This window comes from Aquila chrysaetos, chromosome 5 (genome assembly GCF_900496995.4).
Source record: "Aquila chrysaetos chrysaetos chromosome 5, bAquChr1.4, whole genome shotgun sequence".
Classification (NCBI taxonomy): domain Eukaryota; kingdom Metazoa; phylum Chordata; class Aves; order Accipitriformes; family Accipitridae; genus Aquila; species Aquila chrysaetos.
In genome coordinates this window covers 44,964,434-44,991,089 of record NC_044008.1, presented here as the reverse complement: position 1 = coordinate 44,991,089, position 26,656 = coordinate 44,964,434, and the positions used below count along the sequence as shown (strand labels likewise).

Genomic DNA, 26,656 nt, shown 5'->3' with positions numbered 1-26,656 from the left:
GTAGGCAACCAAACAGAAAGACTACAGCGAAATTGTTTGGAACACGTGAGTATGAAATTTCTTACATAAATTAGCTGAGAAAATTTTCTAGGCCTACCTAAATGTCATTGCAGTAATCTACACTTTTAGAGCTTAACTACATGTGTACGCTCCAAATATCTTAAGATAAAAGTAAAATGTGGTCAACAATTTGAATTAAAACATGACAAGACTTAGAAACATGACAAATGTAATAGCTATTATCAGTATTCCACTTTCATTAGGCTTTTATTTACAACTGAATCTTACTTATAAAAGTGTTTGTTATTGACCATAACACATGTATGAAAAGTTGTTACATTTAACCTTCTCCATGCTACCTTACCTTTAACAAACAGCCACAGAGCTTCATTTGATTGATACTACCAGGACCAACAAATTATTTTTATGTTTATTTGAAGAATCTGTTTTGAAATGAATGTTAAGGTATGATACGTTATCAAAACAACCGTATCCAAACAACACAAATACGAGAAAGTAGTACGTATTGTGGGTTCTGTTACTTTACAGACTACAATACCTCCTGCCAAGAGGAATCTCTCACAGTTTAGCGTTGTAATAATGCATCTGTGTGACAAAAAGTTTAGGAAAAAAGATAACCTTTTCAAGTATAAAAAATATGAAGACTTCACTTATTTTTTTGTTTACATACCTATGGATTTCTAAATAGAAGTATGCTATTACTAAATTAAAATGCAAAACTTTGATTCAAGCTTTAAGCCAATTTTACAGAAGGAAGAAACCCCACAGGTATTTACTGCACTGAAGAAAACATCTCTGCTGTCAGCCTACTTGCCTATAAAACCACTAAGAACAGTAAACTGTAAACCCAAAATCTGCAGGGAGGTAAAAGCGTACCTAAAAAAAAATTGTCAGTAGCTGAATAGTGCTCTGAATTTTTACTTTTGTCCTCCAGAAGCCCTGAATCTTAAAAAAATCACACAAACAAACAAAGCAGCCAAAACCCTCTCCCCCTCAAATACCACCACCCCTCAAAAGCTATGGAAGACTTTTTAATCCTTTTACCATCATCACTGTAACCTTCTGAAGCATTCTCCAAGCAAAGACATCTCAGAGTTCTATAACTGTCAGGTAGTTATCATACAATGATTTCAGATCAGATCAAAAATTAACCGCCTCTTCATATCTGTAAGTCTGACAATCCAGTGAGTGAATAATGTATTGTCCTGGGTTCCACTGGGACAGAGTTAATTTTCACAAGAAGCTGGGAGGGGGTACAGCCACGACAGCTGACCCGAACTAGCCAAGGGATATTCAATACCATATGACGTCATGCCCAGGATATAACTGGGGGAGCTGGCCAGTGGGACAAGGGATCGCGGCTCGGGAACAGGCTGAGCACTGGGTTCCAGGTGGTGAGCAATTGCATTGTGCATCACTCACTTTATACACTCTTTTATTAGTATTATTGTTATTATTACTACTTCTCTCCTTGTGTCGTCCTATTAAACTGTCCTTATCTCAGCCCACGAGGTTTTACCTTTTCCTTCTGATTCTCCTCCCCATCCCATGGGGGGGGGGGGGAGGCGCACATGGGGGAGGCGTGAGTGAGCAGCCACATGGTGCTTAGTTGCCAGCTGGGCTGAAAACACAACATGTAATAACAGTGCTAATTAGGCATCACCTGATCTCTGAGACAAAGGCTTAATATTCTCATAGACCTAAACCAAATCATGGCAAACATCTCTTTTTTTTTTTTTTTTTTTTGTGGCAGGGGGCAGCCTGAGGGATACAAGTATAAAAGAAGTAATTTCATGAAGTTAATACTTTATCATACCAAGACAACAATGCAGAGGAAACTATTGGACCAATTTACAACAAAGATGCATCTTGTTTATTTCCTTTTTTGGGTTAGGCTTTAATTAATTCTGAAGTATCAGAAATCAACAGTGAATGAGGATCAATTAATCAAAGAACCCTGATTCTTGTATGGACAAGCAGAGCTGCTTCTACCATGGACTCAAGTCAATGAATAAATAACTATCAAAGCAGTAAAACTCGTCAAATTTTTCTTCAGTTATAACTTGGTTAGCTTCTGATATTTTTCATGCTAAACTACTGAATGCTGATTAAATGGGTTTTCTCCCAAGCATAAAATTATGAGTAGCTCTGAAACTTTTTTTTTTTCTTTGAGGAAGAAAAGAGGTTTTTTTAAACAGGAAGAACAGATGCAATGACTTCATTTTTAAATGTCGCTACAAAGTCCCTCTTAACAATGTCTTCATTATTAATCTCAGCACTACTAGTCAATTGCAAAAAATGTTACATCCCAACATCTGCACCAGCAGGAACTCTTAACCTAATTAATTCTTCATAAACCTCACACGTCTGAAGATGTCATTTACCACAACATCGAGGTCTCAAGGCACTGCATAAGAAATACACACTTAGAAAGAATCCTTTACAATCATGCTTGAAAGTCCCACACAATTAATTTTATTCCTACCTTTTCCTTAGTTGCCAGTAACACTGCGGTCTTAACACTGTTGGAAACATGGTTCCATTGCTTTGTGCAGAAATTCCTGTCTTCAAAAAGTAATGCTCACTATGGTCCTATCTGAGCAAGAAACTCACATACGCTATTTCAAGGGAACTTCTCACGCAGTTGAAGCTGTGAACATGTTCAAGTACTTTGCTGAACAGGGCATGCCTCTGATAAAGGGGTACCAAAATTTAAGTGGTATATCATTTAATTTTTAATCACAGCTGATGTTGAAAAGTTAGAAATTCTAGTCTTCACTAGTTACTGTAACTGTCGTGATTACCAAACAGGATGACTACCAGGAAAAGGATCACAACACTGATGCAATCTTTTGCTTTAAACATAAACATCCTTTGTACTTAAGACAGGTAAAAAAAATAAAAAGAGGTTAAGAAAAAAATTCAAAAAAAAGGAAAACTGGGATATTCCTGTAATAACTGCTGTAGTACCACAAAGTGCTAGGACATAATCACATATTTTTATTTTCCTTAAACACACAACTGGAAAATACTGCTTTTGGTCTTTGATTTGGCCTGAGAACTCATCTACTGCAAGCCCTTTGAAGCCATATACAAAGACTTCATCACATACAGCATGGACAGAAGACGACAGAAAAACTTACACTAACCACCAGTGATGGCACACACAGCAGTTCTATCATGTAAGAACATTCACCATCTGGAAAAAAGAGGAACAATAAGGCTGAAATAACACTTCCCCCCCCCCCCCCCCCCCCGCCATGCAGTATTAAATAGTCATCCAGCTTATAACCCAACTTTCCGTGAGACTGGTTTCATTAAACATCCTGACTGAAACATAGTTTGATTCTTCCACCCATTGGCAGAAGGTTGTTACCCAGGCAGAGCTGTATGTGATTAAGTAGTGCAAGGCACACGCCTGGACGCTCCTTGAATTACACACAGACCATTCACCAGTCTCCACCTTTTGACAATGTTTTAAAATTAAGGGGGGAGGGCGGGGGAAGAAAATCAAAAACTTGCTATGCCACAGCACTTTTATGAATGAAAAAGGGGCAGCATTACTCCTGAATTTTAGCACTGCCAGTCTAAAATTTAAAATGGTTTGCACAGTTTAGTCAGCTCTTACTATTTTTAGATATGCCCCACACCACAGGTTTTTTTTTTTCCTTCCTTATGTTGCAGGATACCGCATTTATTTCCAGATTCTCCCAACCAATACATTTACAACTCAGCCATTGTACAGATGTTTGTACAATGCATATAGGAAAACTTCCACCTAACCAAGCCAGCAGGATTTGGCTAATGACATCTCTTTCCTAAATCCCAAGTTGCTGAGAACGAAACCCCATTTATGACAGTTTTAAATCAGTGACAATTTGGCTTTCATCATCTTCATCTGAGCCAAGACTTCACCTTGACATTCCCAATGGTGATCCTCCACTTTTGCTTCCCTGCAATGTCTCCCTAATGAAGTCTCCAATAGTTTCCACAAGGCTGATTGTTTTTCAGGTCATTTCCTTACTTTCCTATAGATCCATGGCCAAATCCTCCTAAAGCAAACAATGTTTTAAGTAACAGTGTTCACTTCTTACTTTCTGAAATTTTGCCAAACTGTTTATGATAAAAATGTCCTTCTGACTTGAAGCAGAATTATCAGCATTTTCTAGCTACATCAGTTTGTTAACCAAGAACTAACTTCTTATCCTTTCTAGGGAGATGTGAAAGTTCTACAGACTTTAACATGCTTGCTAGGTATTCCCAGCTTTCTCTTTAACAGAGAGAACAACCCAGTCCTGAAACTTGAGTGAGAACGGTGCTATAGTGCTATAAGCATTGAAATTTGTTCTTGCAAGTTCTGAAGTGTTTCTCCTTCACTAAAATACAGCTTCACCAGCTCTTTAATGCTTAGTTAGCAGCTGGAAACAGCTGCAGATGTTAACTTTTGATCTCATCTGCTATCAATCAATTCTTAAAATGAACGGTTGCATATATAGCTACACCAACTGCCATTCTTTCCACAGACAATGGACTTCTGGGCATCACAATACTGACTTCTGACAACATGGAAAAACACATTAGATTTTTCCAAGTAACACTTACTTTTTCAGTACACTGTATCTTGTCTTGTAAACAGGTATTTACTAATTATTCTTTCCTAAAATTGCCTTTGGGAAAATCATAAAAGAATTTGATGGTTCTTTTGTCACAAGTAGTATCTACTGCAGTGAGAATGACAAAATTAAAATTAGCCTAATGACTCAATGTATCCACTACTAAAGCGAAAATGCTGGACAGAAAAAACCCACACTTAACAAATAACATTTATTATCACCTTTAAAACAGTATGATATTTAGGTAGTCTGTTAGGAGTGAGAACAAAGAAGAAACCAGAACTGTACTTGACAGATTCCTGGTCTGATTCTCACTAAGAGTAAGGTCTTCCTTTAAAGCCTCTCAGTATTGACACAGCTATGTGAAGAGATGTTAGTACATCTAAAACTAAGGCTACTAATCTTTCTAATTTCTTCTGAATAAGTTATTATGATTGTTTACCTTTATTTGAACCCTAAGCATGGTCTGTCTTAGTTATTAACCATTTTAATGTGGTTAGAAACTGATTTCTACCATTACAAATAAAGCATCATGACATTAGTTGTCACTCCTAGTGTTTCTCACTCTCATCTGACAATTAGAAGAGGTGGTCATTCAGAAAGAAAAGGAGGACACAACCCAGCCTCTGCTGTCTTGGTCTTACCAGAGATAATCCCCAATAGCCACGCTATGACAGCTGGATGCATTAGTATTTTCTTACTTCCACTATCAGAATGGTCTGATAGTGGGGTTGCTTATCATTTTGCTTTGCTTTAGCTTTGTTAATGTCCTGATCCATAGTAAAACAGTTGAAGAAATATCCGTTTCTTATGTTGATCATTCTTAATCACTGGTTTCTTTGGTAGTGCATTGTTCTTCCCAGTGCCATCATATCACCAATAACCAAGTATCTCAATGAATGTAACACATTACAAGCATTTGGTGTATGGTCTATCAGGGAGCCCGAGGATAACATGGAATAGTTAACCTTGAAATACTAGACAATCACCTGAGTACCTGAAAATTTCAAAAGGACGAGATACAGCCACAAAGCAAATGATGTTGTAATCACCTCATGTCACAAGCATGGTACGTGTGTGCTGTCCTTAACGGTGTGGGGCTACTATGCCCCGATCACTTCTCCTCCTCCAGTTCCCCCACAGTGCCAAGAAAATCTGTGCCTGAGGTTCTCAGTATCAAAATACATAAGCAAATACTTAACAAAATTGTCTTCAGTTCAATAGATTGGCTCAAACAACATAATTCTACCATTTCAGCAAAGAATTTTCCATTTAATGAGGAAATAAGAAAAGTTATTTATACAGTTATTCTGTGTCCTTGTGCTTTTCTAGAGGATATTGGCTCACAGCTAACATCAAAACAGTTGGTGCCCCTGGCTAGAATACTTCACTATCACCTGCTCATTCGAGCACTAAATAAATCTCAGTTTTCAAGTACTTACAAGCAAGAGTCCAGCACGTGTTTCAAATGCTCTATTCATGCACAGATGTTAATACACCCTCCATACACTGAATGTTATCAAATGTGTTTTTGTTGTCTCTGTAGCAGTTATTAAAAACTCGTTTTGAAAGTATACTGAAATTATTGAATTAAGAGAAGGAAGAGATCTTTCTTGGGGGGGGCGGGGGGGTAACTTCTTATGGTAAACCTATTAACTGTTCGGGATTAAAATGCAGCATTTCCACATGTTTTTACCATTGCTGCTTTAATTTCTACTTCCAGGGAGCAAGGAGGCAATCTTGTATTAAAATACCAAGCTTTCTACTGCTGTGTTATCCTTTACCTGTGATGACTTACGTATTAGTCTGTATCTTTTCAAAAAACAGTCCTAAAAAACCTTTTAAACTTTCAGTGAATGAATTGGTTTCTAACCGACATGTTTTAACAACAAAATAATTTTTCCTTTAAGTCAAAAATGTTAAAGGATTTATTCCCACCACCATGACATTTTGGGAAGAAATCTCATGAAAAATGGAAGCAAACATTATGCTGCCGTCAAAAAGCAGTTATGGTTGGAAGGATTAATTTATTGACTCCTAATTCACCTCACTCTCCTGTGTCTGCCAAATAGGTGGGAGTGGAAATTTGTCAAAAGCTTCTGTCTCTTGATAAAACCTTCCTCACAACCCACATGCTGAGAAAATAATACCTGTAACCCATGAAGAAACAGATTGACAGCTTCGGGCAATGACATACACAGGCAAACCTTTCATTTAATACTCTCTCATGCTCCACTTTCATGTGTCTCATTTAGAAAGGGTCTTTAAAGAGAAGCAATGTAGCTGCTGTCAGTGATATAATTGCTGTGTTGGTGCCTTTGGGTCCCTGAACACACCAGCAGATGATGTTTGATCCCTGCTGCTGTCCTTTGGCAGCGATGAATAGTAAGTGGTATGGAAGGAACAGTCAAGAAAGCTACAGATCAAGTAAGGACAGGGATGTGTCTCACACATACCAGTCCCCTTCTATCCACTGTCTTTCAACCATGCAGTGAAAATTTGCTTTATGTTCCTGATCACAGCATAATTCCCTCCAACTCCTGACTCACAGGCTCTGAGCCACAGCTCAGTGAGCACTGCTAGTAATCCATCTATAGCAGTATACCTGCAGGAAAGCTTGTAGCAAAATTACAGTCTTGACTTTAACAGCAGGGCATTTGTTTAGTTACTTAGCACAGCCTCTTTTGTGTGCCAGGTCTCGTTTCCAGAATGGCCCAGGTGGCAAGAGGCTGGGTAATTCTATTAATCAACTAGTTTCCTTAAAATGTACATCATCCATGTAACAGTGCTGTACACAAAATGAAAGATGAAGATAATCTCAGATGCAGGGCGCGGGGGAGGGGGAAGTGTTTTAAGAAGTGATATTACTTAAAGGCAACCACCAGGAGTTTACAAGAATTTCCATTCTTTTAATTAAAGATTTTATGAGTCTTGGAACACATTCCTGTGCCCTATTATACATCAGAGCACTTAAAAAAAATTCAGAGCCTTATAACATTACCATAAAGAGATAGCAAAACCAAAGAAATCTTCTTTAGAAGACCTATTTATACAATGTCTGTTATGATTTTAAAAAATTTACAATTACAGGGACTTATTTTACTTACTAGATTTTATTCTCCCCTTTTCTGTTGTTTGTTAAAACCTTTCAATACATCCTAATACAAACTACCTGCCTCCTAAATTCATTGCTCCATTTATACGCTCAGCATGTTTGGAACAAATATTAAAATTCTACGAAATTCAAGATAAACTCACTGTGCCAGAAGAAAAAGCATTTACATTACAGTGATAAAAATACATTCATTGGAATTCGATTTTAAGTGAATTATTACTTCAAAAAGCAAAGATGGAAAAAAAAATAAAGCAAGTAAATCAAGAGAACTGATACTGGTAATGAAATATGATAAAGAAAGTATTTTGCGAACTGTTAGTTTTCTAGGTAAATAGTATTTCCAGTTGTAAAATTCATGGTAAATTCTTTAAAACATATGTCTATCTAATAAGTAATCCAACAAGTTTCTAGGACAGCTTTCCAGAAAATGGTCTATGAACCATGTCTAAGAAACAAATTAGCTCATCCATCACACGTAACCATGTATTTGGTAATGACTTAATGAATTTAGCTTAACTATGGTAAGACTAAGCATGATGCTGTAATTACTGTGGGAATTACTGTAGCCCTCAATCTGTCTTTTAGCTGTTTATAGCATGGAACAAGAAGCTCAGCATAGCTTGAACCAGAGCCCAAAGTCAAAAGGCTTTGGATTTCGGCCTATGATCTGAGGGCTACTAAGGAGGTATCCTTACAGACTTCTGCCAGTACACACTGCTCCGCTAATATTTCAGTTCTGTCTTTCCCACAAGAATAGGTAAGGATACGCAGTATAGGAAGAACTAAAAGTCCTACAGAAATCTTGAGAAGAAAATTGGAAGAATATTTATTCCACCTAATCACAATGGGTGAAAGAATACATTTTGAGCCATTTTGCTAGAACGTAATTAACTTTAAAATGAACATCCTACTACACTAAGTTTACATCAAAGTTTTTAAAGCAAAATAGGGTAGTGTTACTAATACTGCAGTTGAGACAGACAACAAAGCTAGGAAGAGTGAGGCAAGAAAGCCAGCGGTCAAATAAACCTGTCCTGTAGTACTTACAGCAACAGCGATACACAGCATATTCTTATAATTTGGCCACGTCTGTGGATATTTACTTGACAGGATTATTTTTCAACTATGGTATGTCTCACTTTCAGATGTTCTACTGGTGATGTCAGCAATTACTGCCATATGTAAATTACCATCTGTTTTTTTTCTTACTCCAAACAGGGTAATTTTAAAGTAAATCCAAATAACTTTCTTTAATGTATGCTAAATAAATAAATGGTTCAGTCCCTTCTTAGTTACCAGTGCACAAAGGCTCTCAAACAGCCTCAAGCTTCATAAACAGAAGGGTTAAGGGTGATGTTTTATGGGAAACTATAGTCAAGGTGATGCATCAATTTCTCAGAAGAATCAATGGAAGCCCTATTAACCTTGGCTTGCAGATGGGAATACTCAGGTACAGAGATGAGAAATTTATTTTTGTCAGTATGTCAGTGGGAGAAATTATGTTTTCTTATATGCTGGCCCCATGAAAGTCAGAGATGGAAATGCTTGTTTCATTGGGTCATATCATGTGCTCCCTGCCTATAATTGAAGAAGTTGTATCGGTAACTGCAGCCTGGTGACTGAGCAGACATAGGTTAACTAGTTCATTTCCTGGCCATACAGAGTTTCTTTTGAGACAGTGCTAGGATACAAAACCATTAAGGTGCTGGAAAGGCTAATTTGTCAAGCATATCTAAAAGTTGTTCTTATTGACAACTGTTTTGAGCTTCTGAATGGTATTTTACCTCTGTGGCCCAGGAATTTGTAAGTAATAGCTGTGTAACAGCACTCCCCTACCTCACACGACTATGATAAGGATGAGAAAATTGAAGACAACAAAATCCACAGATATAACAGTTATTAAGGCCATGCCAATACAGCTGGTAATACAAAGCTGAATGCAATAAATGGGGATCATTAACAGTCATGTAGCGTAAGCATTGCCATGTTCATTCTCCACACTGTCCCTCCACAGAAATGTACTGAACTTTCATTAGCCTACTCTTGTGTGACCTGCTGATTAGCTGTCTCCCCATGCCTCTTCACAAGTACACACCATTTGCCACATGTGCATCAGGTTTGACCATGTAACACCAGAAGACTCCACTGAGTAAGGTCAGAAATTTTACTCCAACAAGTCAGAAGAAAGAGAGTTCTTCCTTGATAAGAAAAACCTCAGTCAAGAAACTGTCAAAAGGGCCATGACCTCAAGTTGTTTTGTTGGGTTTTTTTTTTCCCTCTTGCTTAAGCAGTCTATTTCTGAGATCAGCAAGGGAAAGCCCCATTCATATTGTACCACACGGAACTAAGTCACTATGCTGGGATGAGCTGTACTCCCCAGCTAACCTCAGAAACCAATTTGGCAGGCAGGAAAGAATTCTACACATGGCTACACATAACCTGAATATGTTTTTTTAAAATGCTCTGTTAAGGTTTTCTTCCACAGCCCAGTAGAGCACAGAATTAATTCTATACATATATACACATGTGTATAGGCACACACGCAAAGTTTTAGAAGCAAAATTACAACTTCAAGCTTACAATAAGGATCACAGGTCTTTAACAAGGTAGGAAAGATAATAATTAGGAATGGGAGAAATGGTTCAGGTCTAACAGAAACTCTCTTTAGTATCTTCTGAAACCAAAATAATCTATCTACCTTTAGGCATGAAAGAAATCAGCTTACCTACAAATACAGTGTTAGAAACATTCATTTTCATGTAACTTAGTATATTTTCTTTTGGCCAGAAAGGGAACCTTGTCTCTGAGTGCAAACTGTGTATATTTTGGATTAATGTCTGAACCAAATCTTCTAAAGTTTCCTATTAATTCCTTTGCCAGTTCTTCAGTTAAATATGCTTTGGACCTGTAAGTGTTCATAAGTTTCTTGCAATGGGTTGCATTTGTGTACTGGGGATTGCGACACCTGAACCTGTTCAGAACTGAATGATCTTTTAAAGTGCTGACAAGCTCACCTTGCCTCTCTGGTGCCTGTGGACAAGTTACATACTGCAGAGAAGACAGCCACTACGAAAGCAGAAATGAATGGCAGCTCATGACAATAGGGTCCTCTACATTTCTGTGTGTTTATTCCTGGTCTTGCAATGTGGGACACTGTAAAATAACCGTTCCAAGTATCAACCCGTAAGCGACCGATCAGAACCAGCAGACTCTGTAGCACGCAAAGATTCAGACTCAAAAGTTGCTCAGACTCCCCTACAGATTTTAACAGATAGAATGTTATGTTTTCACCCTCTTTATGCCCAGATTCCAAAGGGAAGCATTTCACATCTGCGATTAAACAAACATGGCATTTATAATAAAAAATATAACAAAACAATCTTTGAGGACATTGTTTAGTATCTTCTACTCTTCATGTTAACTGCTTCATGAAGGAAGCTAAACAGTATCTAGTATTCAGATATTCTTAAAGCTAAATAGTATCCATATATTTAAAACAAAATTTTGCTTCTATAAACAGCTTTATTATATTAACTGTAGCAAAACGTTCTGTTATCTGAACAAATACTACTCAAGAACTGAAAAAAACTAGGTTTAAATGTTACAAACCAGTTCCCATTCACTTAAACCTGTTCAAAGTTCTGTGTTGTCATATATCATGTATTTTTATGATTAGTGAGATTATGATTACTTGCCACATTAAAATACAGACCAAATCAACATTTAATTTACACATGAGTCTTAGTTCTGTTTGTCCACACATTTTGTCAGCTAGACTGAATTTTTTTAATGCTAATAGAAACCAATACAAACAAAACTTGAAACTGTACAATTCGAATCTGCTTTTTTGCCGAGGAGACCAGGCTGGTGACTTTAGTACATTTGCATAGCTTCACTGACATCTGTACTGATTCAAGTAGTACTGACAGTACTGAGTCATGGCCAATGTGTACAAGATTAAAGAAGCTACTACAATGGGAGGGGAATTCAGCTGAAACAACTAAAATCTCAAGAAAGGTGAAATTCTCCTCTGAAAATACAAGTATCTATCAAGTATACTGAGAAAACTATTTAAAAGGCTACCTGCTTGACAATGAGTGAAGAATAATGATGTGCTTAGGAAGACTTGAAAATACGGGGATAGGTTATTGCTCAGGAAGACTCTCTAGTTGCTCAAAGACTTCTCAAGCCCAATGTATCTAGTCAAACCAAGGATTTTCATGCTAGAGATGATTCCAAACCACCAGATTAGAAGTGGGAAGGAGGAAACCTTAACTAAGTATTGTTTTGAAATTAGTTCAGGCCTTTTGCATTCTGCATAGTATCACATCTTTACACTGCTTCATGTTTACTTTCTAAATCCTCATCACACAGGTTTCCCATCTGATGCCAACTTAGCCTTAGCTCTTTCTCAGTCACAGAAGATAGCAGTACAGTCTGTTGATGAGGACAACTGCTCCTGGACAACCCAGAGAGAAGGAAGCTGAAATCTGACTATCTAGCAAGGCTGATCCTGGAAGGAGGTACTAGCTAGAGCTCCCAGCTATGGATGAAGAGAGTCAAGCTCATTTCCTAAGAAGCACACGAAAAAAATTTTGGTTTGGCCACTGCAAACACAGTATAAGCTGCAAAGCTATACACCCTTATTTCCCTCCTGAATGGAAAAGTGATGCAATGCAGTTTCACTGACTTCATGCCAAGTCATTCCTTAACAACAAATGAAAAGCAGAACATAATTATACACACATTAGAACAAGTGTTAGGGGTTCCTTAAGAATTATAGGGGTAAAAACCTAACAGTTGGATTTTTGTAATTTTCTGTTTCTTGAACGGTCAAAGTTCTGTAGCATTAAAATACAGAGAGCGCAAGCTGGCAAGAAAAGCAACTTCCCATTGACTTTATAATCTATGACAAACCGACACTTTTATGAGCAGAACTTTTAGAAATACATACCTATAAATCAATTAAAATATTCTGAGAAGTAAACAGAACAGTTCAAAGGAGCACAAAACTACAATACAGGTTCCTTTTAAAAATGGCTTCTCACTTATTTTCCCTGTCTTTAATTCACTGTCCATCCACCATGGGAAAAAAACTTAATTGAGTAATTTCCTAGAGAAATAATATTTATGTAGCCAAGGTTCTGCAGCTGGAGCAGGGAAATGCACAAAATAATCGGGTGGTCTCTTACAATACAGGACAAAGAATTACTATATTAATAATAGTAGACAGTATATTTTTATTATATGATTTTCAAAATTAGCCATATGAACATAATAAAGGAAAAAATTTCTCACTACCTACTAAAACCTACAACCTAAGATTCATTGATAAAGTAACAGGCCATTTCTCATATTCTGTCTGCTGTATTAGCTGAAAAACTAAGAAGAACACTACAGTTTAAAGTACTTGGCATATGGATCACAGCACTAAAACATTCCACATTGCGCTTTTACTGCAGAAATTCATTTCCAGGTAAGAACACAGCATTGCTTTTATTTTACTTGCTAACGAGGATAATTGGCAGGCAACACTGCTGCTGCTCTAGATTTGTTCTTTATATGGATCTCTGAAGACCACATGTGCATGTGGTGGTGACAGAAATATTTTCCATATGAGCCACCACACATTTTAAGGTCCCTCAGTCTGGACAAGGTGAGTCCATCTATCATTTTCTGTGCTCCGTAACAATCAACCAGGAAGTTAAAAACTTCAGTGACAACTAGAGGGCAATGATCAGCTTCCAGTTGCTCTGATCATCAATCCATTTAAATCCCCTGAGCCTCTGCTGAAAATTTGCCCTGCTTTAATTAGATCAAAGGCAGCACAAGAATTCATTAAAAGACATTTTCTTGAATCAAAACCATTACAACTTCTCTTTTTAAAACACCCTGAAAGCAAAATACAGTTTATATCTATAAATGAGCTACATACGAACTACAGAGAGCGTCAACCACAGACTGTTGGACAAGGTGTTTTTTCCAGTTCACTTCCACTTTCTTTTACCAGGGAAAGTAATTGCTCTGGACTTTATTAGGCTACTATAAACTTATGACAGGGCTAACAAAAGACAAAGCTCTAAAGCAGAATCACTGTTTTCAGAAGATTTACTTAAGGCAGGCATATTACGGAACAAAACTATCCAATGATTCCTTTAAAATGCATAACTATACATCACATTTCCGTTAGAGTGAGGGAGAATGAGTATCAAATGTGTTTTCTCCTAGTAACTTCATTAGATGGAATATTTTGTATCTAATAGTACTATGCTTGATAAATTATTTCCTAAATGACAAAGAAGTAGGTGAAATTTTCTGCTTTGGTATGAAATAAGAACTTGATGAAAAACTGCTCTGATGAGAACAAAAACCTGGAAAACTGCTCTTCATAAATCAAGTAGCAACTTTTCAGAGCATAGCAAGGGCTGTTCTATTCCATTACTTAAGATTTCTTATATTAAGAATGCATAAAGTCCCTCTTTAAAGATCCGACATACAGTTTAAAAAAATACAAGTTCTTTCTGCCCTGCCACATACTAAACATTACATATATTTGCACAAAAAGGTTGTTATTAAAGTAATGGAACCTGGAACTTTTACATGCTCACATCCCCAAAATACATCCTTTGTAAAAACTTTTGTAATCATGCACGGTTTTTGTAGAAAATCTGAACAGAACACTACCGTCTACTGCTGCAAAGAGTATCGTATTTCTCTGCATGTTAGTAAAGAAAAATTCACAAATTAGTCATCTCTCACAGAAAGCATATTGTATATCAAATCAAAAGAAGCTAACTTTCAAACTACTCTCCCTTAGTACCTATAGGCTTTTGCAAAAAAAAACCAAAACGCAAAAAACCCTCCAAACAAACACCCCCCCCAAAACAAAACAACCCCCAAAGCCTAAACCAAAACAAAACAATAGCTTTTTACACATGAAGCAAACAATGCAATTCTAAAATGTCTAGCAACACAAAAATCATTCACAATCCGTCTTAACAGATAGGAAGAAAATACAACTCTGACAAGACGATTTTTGACAAGACATTATACTTTGCTTACCTCGCTCCCAGGTCTTGCTAACACTGCTGTTTGAAAGCAGAGCAACGTTAGTATCAGGTAGCTGACAAACATTATTACCCAAAGTTAGAGCTACCCTGGAGGAGAAAACCCTCTGCCAAGTACTAACAGCTAGCAGATGCACTTGTGTCTCAGTATCAGCCCCTAGTTCTTCTAGGTACCGACTCTTTCTCCCTCTCCCCCTTTCTATCGCACTCACTGTACGACCAGGAGCTTTGCTCTCAGCCACTGCTCTGAAGACAACTGGTAAGTTGATCTCTTCATGTAATGACTTCTCCCTGCTGGGGGAGGGGGCTCAGCCAGCAATGAGCTGGGGGGCTGTAGTTAGTATAAAGCAAAGAAGGGGAGGGACAGAAATGGTCACTGCCAAGTTATGCATCTGCTGTGATTCATGGAACAAGCTAAACGGTAACCTTTAATGCACGAGGAGGTTTGGCAATGCGTTATTGACTTAGGCAGGCATGATTGGAGAAACAGGCTAAAGCAGCTTGCAAAAGATGCCTGTTGATGGTTAGACGGCATGTGCTACTTAAAGGCACAGCACCTCCTTTTAATGAAGAAGTTTATAATAAATAAATCATAAATCAAAATCTAACCAGGAAGCAGCCTATGGTTTTACAGTCAGCCCTCCATCAGCACAATCCTGCAACCTGAATGGCCTGATCCTGCCAAGGACTCGGTCAGAATCTACTACCTCCTACTCCTGGCCTACAGGGAACCCAAGTGTCCATTCGCCCTCAAGAATGTCACAACTGCTTCCTGAAATGGACACTCATCCTTTAGGATAATCCTGGAGCAGGATATGGATGTAATCTCTCTTTCTTTTTCAAATTATAGCTGAATAAAAGAAATTTTGATTTGTAACAGTCCAACCCATCAAATAACCTGCTTTGACTAAGCAAGAAGTGCAAGCCTTTGAAACTAAAAATCTTTTTTTTAGAAGATGAGTAAGACCTATTTTCAAGTAAAGAATAAAGCAGTATTGAAAGCCTGATACAAAGCTGAATTATTACACCTTGCAAGCAGACCACTGAATATTTGTCCCAAGAGTTAGTAAAATGGGAAACAGACTATAGAAGTTGGAGGGCTTCCCTTTAGTTGAGTATGTCTGTAATCTCTACGCAATAGACATTTTCTTATAGTAAACTAAGTAACATAAAAATACAGAATATAAAACAAGTTTTGAACCCCAATGATCTATCACATTCAACAACAGGAGAGAACAACTGGTCTATAACACATACAGGACACTCCAGTCCTGTATTCCTTTTCCTTCCCTTTCTCATTTTACTTTTTAACTTCTTCTGACTTTACTGTTGCCTATTTAAGTATTTTATCATGGGAATGTGAGACGTTATGTCTTCCTTAAAGTTCCAACTCCTGAAGTCAAGAAATCACACTATATTCTCATCTTTCATGTAAATACATATTTCTTATCCTTATGGTTGCAGGGGAAATCTCAAAAATTTGACCCAAGAATAACCTGGTCTCATATGTCAGACAGTAAACCACATGAACTCAGAATACAGGTACTTTAAAATATCTCAGGATTTTAGGAGGCAGGAAGTAAAAATTTTGGTGAAATTGAGAAGCACACCATTGCCATGTATTGGATTTCTTTTTGCAATTTGGTAAGCTTTGTATACACAGCTGAATATGTCAGACTCGTCACTCTGTTTTTAAACTAGCTTTACCAACCATTCTTTTCCTCTGCTATGAGAGGTGAAAGACACAAATTCAAACAAATCATAACAACAGAATACTTTTATGTATTAGAGAGCTTTCAGAATTGTAATTAAATACAGTCAAACTCCTACACCTGTATAGAAAATGAGCATTCTCACTGCTGCTGAAAGTCCAAATTGTGCTGTATTTGAATTTGCATATCTGGTTCTCCAGCATAGTTAAATCTGACCTGTATTAACTAGACATCATTGTCACTGCACCTCTTCCCTCACAGGCCTTTCCTTGTACAGGCTCCTGCTATTGTGCATAAAGAGTACTATCTTTTCTCCTGCCTAGCTGGATTCACAATGCTGTGTCTCCTCCACTTCTACAGAAAAACCTGTCCTTCTTAGCCTCTCAAATCAGCAGACCACCTTTCACAGGTCAACCCCCCCCCCCCCCCAGTCATTACACAGCCTTGCAGTGCCATGGTTCTGGCAGCATTACTGCCACTATCTGCTAGCATTGTGTTCAGTGAGGGCATGCCAGGTAGGAAGCAATGCAATGCAGGCCAAGCAGGACTAGAGCTCTCAATGGCAGAAGAGTCCCCTTCAGCTGACTCCCCTCGAGGGAACAGCACAAGCTTAAGATTTAAAAAGGCAGAGTGAGAGTTTCAGTACGGAGCTCATGAGTGGCTCTTCCGAATGATCTGAATGATCTTAGGGAGCCGGCCACAGAGTTTTAAGAATGGTGACTGACAGCCAAACCTGCAGTTTTTGAAAACTTGACACTATAACCTTAATGTTTAAGAATGGTGACTGACAGCCAAACCTGCAGTTTTTGAAAACTTGACACTATAACCTTAATGGTACTTTCTGACAAAAATCATCCAGAACTCTATACTACTATGTTGATCTCACATATACAACATCTCCCTTCAAGACCTAAATGAAAGAAGTGTTTCCACCCTTTTTAAGGCAAACTGAAGGTTTGCAGGTTATACCATTGTCCTGACATCTAAATGTAGAGCTGCTGTTACAGGTACTTTGTACACAGGTTGCCTATGGCAATGTCTCTGGACTAAAAATGTAAAGCCAAATAAACTTCAGGAAATTTTCCATCAAAAGCCTGTCAGGAAGCCAACCTGTCCTTCCATGTTATTTTTTAAATATCTAGATGTACCACAAAAGAAAAAAGGATAGTGAGCAAACTGCCAACTAAACCGGAGTTCAAAACACTTCCAACATGATAGCTCCAACTATGACACTTAAAAGTACAGTTTCAGTGCTTGGAAAAGTTTTAAAAGAATACACTATTTCAGGTGTTGCAGTTTGTAACAAAAACTCCAGCAATGAAAGTTGCCTCATGCAGATTGACTACTGTTTCCATAAAACGAAGCTTTGCCTTTTTGTGCAGTTCTTCACAAAGTGAACTAATTTTTATGAATAAATATATAGCATAGGCACAAAATTGCGAATCCTCTCTTTTTTAATGGCAGGTAGAAAAGTAAAACTAAAAAAATTGGGACTAACTGTGATTTTAGTCTTCTCTCTGCTGATCATTCCAGAAAGCAGTATACCCTCTGTAAATAATAAAAAACCTTATCAAAGTCTAACGGAATATTATTAGGATGAGTTTCTGAGTACAGAAAACTGTACTACATTCCCTTTTAATAAGTCATATAACTAATTCTTTCCATATGCATTTAATCTTTCCTCTACAAAAATATACAGGCAGAATTCCCTGAAGTCCAGAAGCTGGTATTCTGTTCTCCGTAATAAGACAAGATATCTGTCCATACCTGCTACTACGTTTTCAAGCTTTATCCAACTGAACTGGATGGAATTGTGCATGTGCACAACCACAGCCTTTCTTTGCAGCACAAAGTAACTTGACAGTTAACACTATGCCAAACTTGCACTGCTGCAACCAAGATCAGAATTCCTCTGCAAACCTCAACAATCACTACGCTAGTACAAAACTATTCGTGCAATAGAAAAAAATCAGTTTATGACTGAAGAGCTACTTGAGATATGAAGTTCTGCAGTAGCAGAGAGAGAAACCAAAATACCTTGCAATAGTAAAATGGAAGAAATAAAATATCTCTAATTTCAACACAAAAGCATCCTTGCTTTTATTTAGAAACATAAAAGCATAGCAAAATAATACCGTTACTATTTTACGAAAATAATTTTAATAGAAAATCCAAAATTATATTTTTTTAAAATCAGAAAAAGACATCAGGCTCTTTTGAGGAAAGTTCCTATCTCTTACTCTCAGAAATTAAAATATACAAAATACACAATGGATCTTTGGATAGTATAGCTCTCATTAAAAAAGTACTGACTTTCATCTGTGAACAAATTAACTGTCAGTCTCAAGGAGTTTGTAAATATCTATCAAGTTTATGAAGTTTGCTTACTAGCTACCTCCTGAGGCAATTGCACCTAAATCTCAAACATAGACAAGTTGTTAAACTTATCAAAAGCAAGCAATTTCTCTTCCAGGTCTATCAGCCTTCCTGTAATTCCACGTGAAATCACGAACACTACGCTTAGGTAAAATCACTCACAGTTACTTCGTTCTACTAAAGGTATATTTGCTTAGAAAGCTGACCAAATTCCTAATATAAAAGTAATAGTAAGAGAAAACATGAGTCAAAACAACATTTTAAAGACTTCCTTTTTACTTGCTACAGCTTTAACATTTGTAGAGCTTAACTCTCAAACTCTTAAAGCAAGATAACATGAAGTATAACTACATATTTCTGGCTGAATTACTTTAGAACAAGACAATGATGATTTCTGTGTATTTACAAGTATTAATATGTACAAGTGAAAAATCATTAGTCTAATTCACATTTTGTCACTACGGGTGCAAAGTCAATGCTACTGAATTTGGGAGGAACAGAGGGTTGACCAGAATGTCCGCTGGTACTCAGCTGAAGCATAAACGGATGAACTATTTAAAGGAAGATGAAGGCTGAAACAAGTCTGCCACTACAGCACAACCCATAAGCCTTTTATCTGTTTCTTAAAACAAGTATTTAAACTATCATTCTGATAATTTGCTTTGGCCAGACACCATCTTCCTGGAATTATTAACAGGAAAAGCAAATTAAGTAGACACTGCATATTCTATTACTATTTAAGAAAAGGTGTTGGTTTTTTATTTCAATGTTCCATATAAAAATTTAACAGAGAAGAAAAAAGGCTGAATGTACTAGAAATTTAGTGCAAATTATGAGATGCTGATGAATAACAAAAGAAAAATCAAGTGGAAAATCTACTATATTTTGGTTTTATTTAATTGGTCATCTTCCCCAATTAGTGATCTACAGGTTACTTAAAACAAAAAAGGAACAAAAGTTTAACAGATAAAGTCTTATATGCTTGACAAAGTCATGTGTAAAGATGGCTGCCACATTTAAAGCTGTCGGATAGGCATTTCCAGTAATTATCTCATTTCATTTTTTCCAGGAAGCATTACCTTCTGAATTTATTATTCAGATATTTTAAGGTTAGAATAAATTACTGCTGCCCTTTAGCCTGAACTACTGAGAGACACTGGCCATAAAACTTCACTAAAAATTTCTTCTATGACTTTTCTTGATTTAAAAAAAAAAGTTTGTGTTTAATTAAACACTTGAAATAAAGAACTCTCTTGCCACCTCATGTGTGTCTCTAAGCAGTCAGGGAATTTAGACTGCAGAAAGAATGTATTTTCCTTGAAGTGAAAACAATATACTGAGGAGGATGCATGCAGAAAAATGCCACTCCCTGCCCTGCCTTCTCGGATTCAGGAAATACTGCAGCTGAACGACAAAGGGATTTCTTTACCCCCATGGAGGCTTTTACATCCACTTCAGTGGTTTCTGCATTTCACTGCCCAGACAGGGTGAAGAAAGAGAGCAAGAGATTCTGTCCTATACCCTCCCTTCTACAGTTAAAGCATTTCTCCTTGCTATTGCAGTCCTTTTGAAAGAGGAATGCTCATACTCACACTGAATCTGAATTTCATCAGCATCTCTATCTTTTCTTGACCAAGAACATATGAAGTAACAACAGGTACAAGAAGGACCAATACGGAGTATTTGGACAGTTATACATGCCATTTAACAAAACACAACCCATACAGCTTGGGAAAGAAGTCAAAAACGTGAGCGATGTATTACAGCCTGAAGGTTAAGTACATGGAGCCCTACAAGAACAAACCCCAGACACTAAGCACCTTGAAGGAAACAAGTCCCAGAGCCTCACGTGTATTTCAGTGCACCTCAGCATTTTTTCTTGAAGTTTTAACTCAATTTAAGTATTTCAGATACTAATGCTTCTTCAAGTAACTCCCAACACCTTATTCGTACCCTTTTGCTGTAATTTTTTATTAAGAAATTAGCTGAATTCACATAATTTCTTGTCCAAAGAAACCTTTAAGGTGATAGTTATGTCCATAAAAGAATTCTGTCCAAAACTGAAATATCAACTGGCTACCAAAATACACCATTGCATGAGGCAGCATGTCTTCCACCGTTATCTTACATAATGAAGCTAGGGATATTCTTATCTATCTGTATGTCTAATCATGTTTTTGATTCCACTGTACAGTTATGGAAAAGACAAAGAGATGCTGTAGAAAAAAGACCTTTAAAGAGGTTTTAATAAATTAGTCCATACAGTCACTTTGTGTCCTTCTAATGCTTTTATTAGTTAACCACTTTCCAACTTACCTTTTAACTTCTATTCCTGCTTATTTCCCTTTCTAAACTGAACAATCCCCATTTTTCCCCTTGTTTCTCATCTAAATTCACCCCAAGTTCTGTCTCTTCCTCTGTTTCTCATCTTTTTGTTTCTTTGTTGTGAGGAAAGTACACTGTTAAAAAAGTATTATTGCATCCTGTGGAAATGGCATTGCAATGCAAGTTTCAAATAGGCATTTGTATATAATTAGGTCAGCCAAGTTTATGATACATCACTGGAAGTTTGTCAGTTACTTCAGTAATAACATGTTAGTCTTCATTATCATTTTCTTTTTCTCCTCTTACTACCATGGTACTGGCAGTGCACGGTGCTTTTAAACTACGCTCAAACCCTAAAAAGGAAATCTGAGGATTTCCTTCCTCTTCTCCCTAGTCAACTTTTTAAAGCTCAGACTTGTGATTACAAAGCAAGACTTTACTGAAAAGGTCCACCTTCAAAGAACTGAGTATTAACCTCAAATTGATTTATCATCTTGAATCTTTCCTTCAGTACTAAATCTATTATCCCTTTCTCTTTTCTGGCATTACAGCGTGCTAGAGGGAGGAAAAGACCCTTGGTTGTCACCTGTCCAGGGCTGGGCTAGAATGCATATTTTTCATGGCCATATTCCAATTTTCTGCATTTTGATGGTAGAATTCTGGTTTATATCCCAACTTCTCAAAGCACCTCTTTGCCTCCCCAGACAGTAGTTGCATAGTACAAGTAGAATAAGACAACATTTATGAGGCATTCCTTCCTCTGCTCAACGCTACATTTTGACTACAGAACAAGTGGCCACCATGCTTTGAACCAATTTTTATGAATACCATTTCATTTTGTGACAAAAATTTTTTTCTCTGCATTTGTTAATCAATGTCTTCTGTTTTCCTAATAAGGCATTAAGGTTTTTAGCACCATATTCTGGCCCTCCTCACACTTTATTTTAATATTATTTTCTTACCTATTTTCATAACACACGATCCAGCATAATTAATGCCATCTTCTACCTCTTCCTATACACAAAAAAGTGGTGAAACCAAAAGGAAGAGTTCTTTGACGGATCAAAATCTTAATCTCTTTCTTTGTATGCATAAAAAACAGACACACATTTCTAGAAAACTACCTCTTATCACACTACTTTCACATAAGGCATTTTGATCTGTGTTTCATGTTGAAGTGTAGCAAATGAGCAGCCATATAAAAATAGGAACTGAAGGAAAAAGCAGGCCTTACCCTTTAAAATATTTGAACCGGTTCCTTTGCACCTATCACAAAACTGGAATAAACTACTTGGTATCACTGCTATATTTGGATACTTTACCTAAAATAAGAAATGGGACTAGGCCTGTTTGTCCTTTAAAAAAATAAATCCCCTCGAAAAACTTTAAATAATCTTTAACTAAATCAAATTTATTATAAATTACACAAAAAATGCATGTCTATTTCCAGTGAAAAGTAAGCCTCCTCCTAGAGAAAACATTCTAGATATAAATTTGAATATTGGTATTTCCAAATCTTTCACTTCTTCATGAGGGATAAAGGCTGATACTTCTAACTCTACATGTAGAAAGTATTTTAAAGATACAATAACGAAAAAGGTGAGGCCTCTGGATCATGTAAGTATACTTATTTTTTAATTACAAAAACAAATAAACAGAGGTCCTGGCAAAAAAGCTCCAAACTGCGTGATGTAATAGGCCATGACCAGAATTATAAGGAAGAGTCTTTTTTTCAGGTCCAAAACTACAACACATGAAAACTAGATTTTAGCGCTAACACACATTTTCCCAAGTGTCCAGCTGGCAAATGGCAAGCTACATCAAACATGCCGTCATAAAACAATGGGAACAAGCTGTCTCCAAGAGAAAACTAATCAGTTAGGACTGCAAATGTAATCATAATTTACAATTTTGCTTGGAAATGTTCTTGAAATTATTTCAGAGGAGGAAGCCCTTGCAGAACATGTTTTCATGCATATACTTTACCTGTCCTGTTATCTTCTACATCGGTAGAAATCTCAAAGCCATAATGATACTCTTTTAGACTGGGGAAAACAGATGTAGAAAGAACTTTGAAAATCATTGTGAGTCCTCCCCAAGAGTGGATCAACTATAGCATACTAGTCCAATATGCAGGTAGGAAATGTGTGAAAAACACTATGGTAAAACCTACATTTGCAAGAAATGAGCATCATCTGCCAACTAAAGATGAAAAAAAAAGGTCTGCAAAAGCTGGCCAACTTTCTTCATGCTTACTACTTAACTAAAGCAGTAAAACAGTATCAGTCAGCCTTCAAAAACTCTGTCAGGGAGCAACAACAGCTGGCTGCTCCCTAAAGGGACGGGGAGCCAGGCGTCAAGCATGCCAACAAGGGCAGCAAGGCAGGCACCTTCACTGGCTAGGACTTTGTCCCACTGCCACAAGACGGAGCAGGGCAGATCCAGGAGCGGCACGCAGGGTCAAACAAGAGTCAAGATCACCGAAGAAGTCTGTGGTGATGGGGCAGGTCCAAGGTCAAGCCAAGAAGTCAGTCCATGGATCAGGGTGCAAATCAGCAGGGTCCATGGCCAGGTGCGTGCATGGCTGTGGCTGAGCTGGAGAGAGGCACATGTCCAAGGTAGCTCAAGCAGGGACTGAAGGCCCAGCTCTAAATTTAAACGGGGCTACTGGTCCCATGAGCAGAGGTGTTGGGGGATGGCCACCAGGGTGAGGCTGGTCAGGGCCATTAAGACTGATTAGCCTAATCAGGGCCCTGAAAGTCTGTATCTATGCCAAAATTCACATTTCTAATCACGTGTATACAGGGCTAGCAATGGTAGATATCAACTAAGCAAAAGGAAGAAGGTAAGAGGCTGTATCAGGCAGCAGATAAACAGCCTTGAAATAGAGGTAACCTTGAGAAAGGAGCCAGTACTGTATACATTACACTATTTAGGGGACAGGACTAGATCAGCATTCCTCCTAACAAAAGAAAGTAAACATCAGACCAGCAGTCATACGGCTGGAGCACCAGAGCCAAGGACAATTCTGTAGCACAGGCAGCTCTGTTCTCTGATGTCACAGAAGTACTGAACCACAGCTTACTTTAGATCCAAAAGAAGAAGAAAGGAAGAAAATCTTGGAAGACTTGTATTCATGATCAAATTGTACTTTTTGTAGTTTATGGGAATACTAGGTTTCTCCTCTCTTCTTCTGACAGAAAAAATGAAAACAGCTGTTGTGTTGCCAAAGGAAATGTATATGCTTGGCTGAAGACTTGAGATTTAACTGCAATACTGATCAAAACACACTGGATTAAGCACTCATCCTCAGACCAAATACAGGAAGACAGAGGAGGAAGATTTCCAAAGTAATTTCATTACACAACCCAGATACCTGAAGTGAGCAGAAAGAACTAATCTCATAGTAATGTAACTTATGCTTTGGGCAGCAACCACGCCCCAACTTTTCTCATCTAGTTACAAAACTCCTGAGCCAAAGACCACCTCTTCCAATAAGACCATCTGGTCTGAGCATAATATAGCATACAACCTGCCCCTAATTGCACTGCAAATTAAAAGAATTAAAAGAATTAACACTAGCCTGGCTCAAAATCTACCTCATTTTTCATCACTGGGGGTCCATGCCAGGTCAAGAACACACAGTACCAACAGATCAGTTACACTGCTGGTGCAAATAAGGTACAAATTAGAAGCACAGCTGCAGTGCAAGAACAAGGCTTCTCTTTCTCTGCAGATGTATGCCATGGAAAAAAAATGAATGAACTCTTTTAATTAAAGAGAAACTGTGTGTCTTTACTGTCTTGATGAAAACAAAATTCTGGGGAAATCTGATTGCTTACATAATAGATTTTTGGATAGTTTATCTTATAAATGTGCTTGTTTTTAAAGTAATCACATTAAACAGATGTTGCCCATTAGAACGAAATGAACTATCAGCGCACGTGGAGTCTTCCAGCTGTCTGGACTCTAGACAGTGGTCCCACATGCTTAAAAGTTTGGGAAGCACTGAGGTAGAGCAGATACCTGGACTTCGATTTTCTAGGTGTCTTGCAAACACACATGTCATTTACAAGGAGAAAATGGCCAATTCTTGTGCATGGTTGATTTCTGCACCACAGAAAATTGGAAACATACAGCTATACATTATGTTAAATCTTGAGCTAGACGTCTTGTATATGAATTCTGAAAATTCATATGCAGCTCAAACTAGATAACAAGGATCTTAAAATAATTATGCATTCCTGTGCCTCAAATATTTCATTTACTATACGATCAGCCACTCACAAAACTGATAAATACTTGTATAAACAGCTGATAAGTCTCTGAGTACTCAGAGCATGTCCAGTATAATTTAACTTGAAATTTGTCCTCCTGAAACAGACAACTGAAACAAGTTCAGTACTGTCAAATTTTCTCATGGGACAAACAGCATGCCTAAATTCAGGAACAGTTTTCTACTATATAAGGAGGAAAGTTAAGCTCAAAATGACTGCATGAAATAGTTCAATACTCTGAAAACATTTTTTTTAAAGTTAGTTAGCATGCCATTTTATTTTTAAGCAGTTATGTACAATTTTAGCTACACAGCTAAGCCTACAGTATACAGTGTAAAATCTCTACATAATGGCACAAAATCTGGAAATACTGTTTGCTGATAACAAGGTGTAAATAAATATAATATGAACACTAAGAAAAAATGAACTTTGCAAAAGGCCACATAGAACAAAGGAAGTGAGGAAACATTCTCTACGTATATTTTGAAAGACGCAAATGGTGCTGATTACTTTATCCCCATACTCAGACTGTCTACGTGGGTTAAAGCTAGCAATAACACCAGTTCTAATCTTAAAGGCCCGCAGAGAGACATAAAACTTGACTGTTTGAGAAATCTGGTTGTAAAAGCACATCTGTGCAGCCAACACCATCACATGGCTGGAAAACAATCAGAATTCCAACAAAAAGCAAGTGAACAAAACCACAGAAAATTCCTTCAGTGTAGAAGGAAGATTTCCTTCTGAAGATTTCCTGCACAGTTCCGAGTCTTTTCAATACTTCATATTTGTATGGATCATGTCTTAAAAAATGTTTCAGGGAAGACTTCCTTACAATGAACTATTCCCCAATGAATATATCACTTAATTTTTACATACAGCTCCACATGCTAGCTCGTGTTCAATGAAACAAGTAATGGAACTCACCAGTTAGTTATTTTCCTAGTGTAACAGCATTATAACCCTGCCATTCCATTGGTAGCATATTTAGTTTAGATTTGACTTGCCTTTTTCACATGTATTTTGCAAACCACCTATCACTGCTGTTTTAAATACGCTGTCAAGAGATTAGTGCAAGCATCCAGAACAGTTACAAAATTAAAAATTTTTTAAGAGAGAGAGAAGAGAGAGAGGAGAGAGAGAGAGAGGAGAG

The 26,656-nt window shown here is 37.4% G+C and overlaps 1 protein-coding gene across 3 annotated transcripts in view; it reads right to left on the bottom strand.

Moving 5' to 3' along the window:
- The window catches only part of THSD4 (thrombospondin type 1 domain containing 4), a 333,359-nt gene that overhangs the window by 129,054 nt on the left and 177,649 nt on the right, over positions 1–26,656 (bottom strand). The window contains exon 1 of one of the 3 annotated variants that reach the window (XM_030015389.2): positions 14,812–15,049. The exons of the other annotated variants lie outside the window; for them this stretch is intronic. Within the exon in view, the coding sequence (XP_029871249.1) occupies positions 14,812–14,883 (72 nt within the window). The 5' untranslated portion in view covers positions 14,884–15,049. Of the gene's footprint in view, positions 1–14,811; positions 15,050–26,656 lie in introns of those variants that run through there. 3 annotated transcript variants of the gene reach the window in all.